The 5,300-nt window shown below is 37.6% G+C and overlaps 2 protein-coding genes across 3 annotated transcripts in view; both read right to left on the reverse strand.

The window, feature by feature from the left end:
• Positions 16-3,784, reverse strand: LOC109837144. Its single transcript, XM_020405257.1, has 5 exons — positions 2,601-3,784; positions 2,252-2,310; positions 1,942-2,070; positions 1,445-1,580; positions 16-487 (listed from the first exon to the last, which is right to left on the reverse strand). Exons 1-5 carry the CDS (start codon positions 3,276-3,278, stop codon positions 155-157), a joined length of 1,335 nt encoding a protein of 444 aa, XP_020260846.1. The 5' UTR covers positions 3,279-3,784; the 3' UTR covers positions 16-154.
• The window catches only part of LOC109837145 (E3 ubiquitin-protein ligase bre1-like), a 14,343-nt gene continuing 13,196 nt past the window's right edge, over positions 4,154-5,300 (reverse strand). For both annotated transcript variants that reach the window (XM_020405258.1, XM_020405259.1), the window contains exon 11: positions 4,154-4,964. In XM_020405258.1, the coding sequence (XP_020260847.1) occupies positions 4,472-4,964 (493 nt within the window). In that variant the 3' untranslated portion in view covers positions 4,154-4,471. The remainder of the gene's footprint in view (positions 4,965-5,300) is intronic.

Consider the following 5,300-nt stretch of genomic DNA (forward strand, 5'->3'; position numbering starts at 1 on the left):
AAAAATAAAAATACATAACTAGAAAGTTCAAAACAATGATACTAAAGGGAGTCCATGTGCAGTTATTCCTTTTGTAAATGAATGGCACATGACAGCGAATTGATAGCGGACATAGAAACAAGCAAAAAATTTACAAGGCACCTGATAATTCATATCACGAATCATTTCCAGAGCTTGATGGTTGGAATACTACTTTTCCAGAGCCATCCTTGTCAAAGTAGTGTATAAGAAGTTCATCCCAGTTCGAGCTTGCACTCTTTCTGCTGTTTTTGAGTAGCATTGGAGAGCTCTCGGAGCTTCCATTGTATGAATATGTTTCGTGGAATGTACCGTATTCTGATGAGGAGAATGCATCAGGCACTGCTAATGTGATTGCTCGACGAAGTGCAGCCCTGTGCTGTTCACTGTGGTCTCTTGCTAAAGTTTTTTGCCTCTCCATTTTTTGCACTGGAGGGATGTTCATTGTGTATTCTTCCTTGTGCATTAGCTGCAGTGGCAAAAACAACAACTTCTTACATTTGAAAAGCTGCTAATTTGTTTGTAAAAAGAAGGTAAAATGGAAAACCAGCTGGAAATAACTTGAGCAATATTTTCTTCTTTTTTTTTCTTCTTCTTCTTCTTCTTTTCCCTCCAGGTAGGTGAACTGATTTCTCACTGAAAAGTAGTGAAAATGGGGGGAAACAATGGCTGAAATTTCTTTTAATTTTAAATTTTTGATTTTAGTAGAAATTTTCTTGTAATCTCTATAAAAGACAAATTATTAGTTAATAAGGTTAGTAAGTTTAGGTGCCACACTATCTAACGTTATTTGGGAAACAATTGGAGGGAGAGAGATTTTGGCTCGAGGAGTCAGGGGAAAAGTTTTCCCATCTTTTAATTGATGATAATGCTGTTTAGTGTTATTGGAAGGGTCTCTGGTTTGTAGAGACCCTTTTTTTTATAAAGCTTAGTTGATTCAGTTATCTTTCAGAATCTGAATTACTAGGAAAGGTTTTATTTTTGTGTATGGTTGGAGTTTTTTATCATTATTTTAGGTGGTTAAGTTTTTTTCTTTTCTTTTAAGTGTGTGTATATATATATATATATATATATATATATATATATATAAAATAAAGACTAGTCTTTTCAATAACAATGAATGTGTATTAAAAAAATATGATTTATATTTATCATTTAATGCAATATGGGATGTGAAATCCTACTTTTTAAAGGGGTGAGGCCACAAAGCTTAATTTTCTTCTTCTTCTATTAGTATTATTTTCCCCGTCTCCAATGACCTTGTTTCCTCCACTTTAGAATTGCTATGAAATGTAAAAACACCTAACGTGAAGGGAGAAAGAGGTGTAAACAACTTGAGCTACATTTTTCTTCTCAAAGATAATGAAGTAAGTAATCAATGCATTACTATGAAACTTGAATAACTACGGTGATGTACATGACTTACATCTAAAGCCCTCTGAGCCTCTTTCTCTATCCATACAATTTCATGGTCTTTTGTTGCGTTACAAGAGAGCACAATGTGTTCAAGTCTTCCATCTACTGGAACTGCTGTTCTGACAACTGGAGGATATCTTCCACATCTGTAACCGATAACAAACACAGGAATGGATTCTTTCAGAAGGCCCAGAAGCTTAATACAGCCTAAGTTAACAACTTCAGTAATTGATTTTGTCGCAGTTTTAGACTTGCATTTTCCATGAGTCAGTTGATTAATCATAGAATAATCTATGAAGATGAGCACAATAGGCTGCGGGAATGATCCGTAAACATGATTTTTGAGAAGATGAGAGAAGAGGAAGCTTGTTCACTGAATAGGTCAAGTGCTAATTTTATCAGATTAACCTTTGAGTTAAAGTCCAAAAATTTGTAATAACAAATGGCATTTTCAGTTTGATATGCACAGCAATTACACAGGGGATAAGTGCAAAAAGAAGGTTATACCTGAAAAGTTTCCTCTCAACAATGTGATAGAGTCGACCTGGTGCATAGAGCCGCCTTGGATCTCTCAGCAAACGTTCCTCGGGTATGAATGTGTCTCTCATGCATCTCAGACATAATAAACATGGCAAACTGTATCAAAAAGAAAATATCATCTCAACCTGTCTAAAGAAGAGAGCAGCAATTCATTAAGCTAAAAGACATTTGAGAACAAATGCAACATATTACAGGTGCATTGATGAGTTTTAGGGTGTAGTTTTGTATGTTCTCCCATTTCAAAACTTGAAGGAAATGGAGGTTGTTTCACTCTTACCAGAAGATGGACTTGAATATGTCCTCTAAAGGAGTAGATGTTCGAGGTAAGAAATCATCCTACATCATAAAATAACTATTATCAGAAATACAAAGGATTATTTCATAATCATTATTTTCATAAGTACAAGGAAAAGAGATCAAAATTTTATGACATTATCATAATTTTAAGAACTCAAATAACTTTTAACAGAATAATTCCATTCATTTGCACTAATTCTCTACTATAGTTCCTAGTGCAGAACTGAAAACACGTAGTAAGATAGAAACAACGAACACCCATATCCCCACATCAAGCAAGCAATCTATCAGTAGAGCAAAAACAGAAACGAAAGAGTGAAAATTTTCACCTGAAGCACTACAGAGTTGATAACATCAGCATATTTAACCGCCAGATTCAGCGACATACACCTGGCCGGTGCAATTGCATAACATCTTACCCTCTTCCTCTCTTCAATCCCCAACTTATCCATATTCTCAACCACCACCATAGCCAACATTGCTGCCACTCCTGAACCCAGTGAATGCCCAGCAAATGTTAGCATATACTTTGGATTCTCCTCCAACAATTTCCTTAGAACCTCTGATTCAGATTCAAGAACCGAAACTGCGGCCTTCAACAATCCATTATGAACATACCCACCATTGAATTTCTTCCTCCCAAGCTTATTATCCAACAACACGGCGTAATCACTCTCCCTAGCTAAATTCAGGCCTCTCAGTGCGAGAACAACATCCGCATTGTCATGATCAAGGTAAATCAAGTAAGGAGGTGCACGTCCCTTTGTGTCTTTATAGGATTTTCGAGAAATTACCCATTGGGGGTTGAGTCCATGGTCGACCATTGGTTCTTTAATGGAGAGTATGGCTCGACAGAGACGGGGAACTGGGTCGAACTCGATGGTGGAGGCGACTGGCCAGTACTCACTTTCGTGCCCAGCGGAGTGCAGGCATCTTTTGTAAGCCCAGCGGGCGCAAATGAGGCAGTAGACACTCTCAAGGACTGGAATGCCACAGAGGATTGACATATCAAAAGCAGAGATTTGAATTGTTGAAGGAAATAATAGGTTGAGGTAGGATTCAAGAATTGAAAAGGGTACTGAAATTTGATGGGTTGACTTTGGATCAGCGAAAAAAAATCATATAAAGGATTACACCAAAAAGGGTGTATCTGATGAAGATTTGAACTGTAATAAAATCACTGAAGATGGATTTTGTTGGATGCTCTGTGGGAGAGCCAAGTCAAAACGAAGAATCATAGATCTCTGGGATCAGGTCTCAGAGAAGTATAACTAGCAGCATGCTTGAGAGGAGAGAACATCTACGCAAGAGACAAAAGAATATTTTGCACACAAGAAGTAAGAGGACAGAGATTGCTGATTAAAGCTAGAAAACTTGCATAGATCAAAGAGATTTTGGGAGTCGAAACAGAGAGGAGGAAGTAACTCGAAAGCTATTGCAAATTAATATTGGCAGATGAGGGAAGGACTAGTCTAATAATTGATATGAAAATAGACAAAAGGTTTGCAATCATCAACCAATTATATCGCATGGCGTATATAAAATGAGTGTGAGTCTACTCTCTAGAAGGTTTTGTATTTATATAAGACTCCAATGATTGACCTAAATGTTGTAAAATTAGTCAACTTGCTCCTTACAATTTTGATCCCATGAGTTCAAAACTTGGTTTTAAGGTTGATACCTCATTAACCCTTTCTACCAATTTGAACGGACCACCCATCTCCGTGTAGCTAATCACTTCTAAAATTAGTATACGGGCGTTTTGGATGATCCTGGTCTTATGTATTGAGGTTTTACACATAGTAATCCAACCGCATCAGCAGATTCGCAACTTTGGCAAATCAAATGGTCATTTCTTTGCAACAGATAAAACAATCTAGCATTTCAAATTTCATGAATTGTTCCAGCAAGATCACTTAATTCCCACCAATTTATACATCCGAAGGTTTTCTTATAAAAATTGCCCGCAATTATTACTCCATTTCTTGCACACGCAGAGAAGAGGATTAAAAAATTGCACAATGTATACAACTCATGGGCTTTTATTCTGAAACCAGACTCTAGAATATCCGATCCAATCTGATTCTCACTTTATTATTCCTATAAACTTCCTGAAATATATGGGAACAACAGCAATTCTCGGCAGTTACAATTCATCAAAATCCCACAAAAGTACTGTATAAAGATAAAGATCACATCTCTAGGCCTTGAATTTCTGAGTGAATTTCTCGACGCCTTCCTTGCAATCTTCAACAGCTCTTCTTGCTTTGTCACTGATGCTTGAACTGAATCCAGAAGCATTTTCCTTGAGCTCATCTATTGATTTACTTGCTTTTGAAACAATGCTATGTTCGAGCTCCATAACATGCCTAGATCCCTTGCAAGCCATGCTTTTCAGAGAAGAAATTAGAGAGAGAATCACTTGAATTACTCTCTCAATGGCAGCAGACGATTTGATTTTAATTTCAGCAGCCATTGACTTGAGTTTCGCAACTAAGTTCTCTGCTCTGTTTACTGTCTCATCAACAGGGGTCTGTTGTCCTGCAGAAAGCCATGTGATTCCAGTTGAAGCATCTTCTTCGAGATCTGCATCAACGACAACTTTGAGACCACGGCTCTCCCACCTGTCTCTGGCCTCCTCAAGTGCTTTGGCTTGTTCCCTAGCTCTCTTTGCCTCTTCCTCAGCCCAAGACCTGTTTAATAAATTTAAAACTAAAAGTAAGAACTTTACTCTAGGCCCAGTGTTTGTTGGAGAAATTCCACCAGTGCTGCTTTTCATGAATCACTGCCACTTTGCTAGTTACTATATTTTTCAGCTACATGAAAGTTTCCATTCTTTCAAGAAATGCTTCTTGTGTTAATTTAGTTGGCTTTCAGATAAATATTCAATGTCTATGTAATACTATGTTATTTGAGTGTCATGCAGGCTTCTTTCCTTGTAAGATCTCTACAACAAAAGTAACAACAGAACAGCGCTTTTATAACACCTCCCCCCCCCCCCCCCCCCCCCTTTGGGGGGGGGGGGGGGG

The sequence above is a fragment of the Asparagus officinalis genome, chromosome 4, assembly GCF_001876935.1.
Source record: "Asparagus officinalis chromosome 4, Aspof.V1, whole genome shotgun sequence".
NCBI classification, from domain to species: domain Eukaryota; kingdom Viridiplantae; phylum Streptophyta; class Magnoliopsida; order Asparagales; family Asparagaceae; genus Asparagus; species Asparagus officinalis.

Coding starts and splice junctions, on each gene's coding strand:
- LOC109837144 (XM_020405257.1), bottom strand. CDS start 3,278: ATGTCAATCCTCTGTGGCATTCCAGTCCTTGAGAGTGTCTACTGCCTC. Junction 1,581..1,941: donor GTTGAGAGGAAACTTTTCAG/GTATAACCTTCT, acceptor TATCGGTTACAG/ATGTGGAAGATATCCTCCAG. Junction 488..1,444: donor AGGCTCAGAGGGCTTTAGAT/GTAAGTCATGTA, acceptor TTGCCACTGCAG/CTAATGCACAAGGAAGAATA.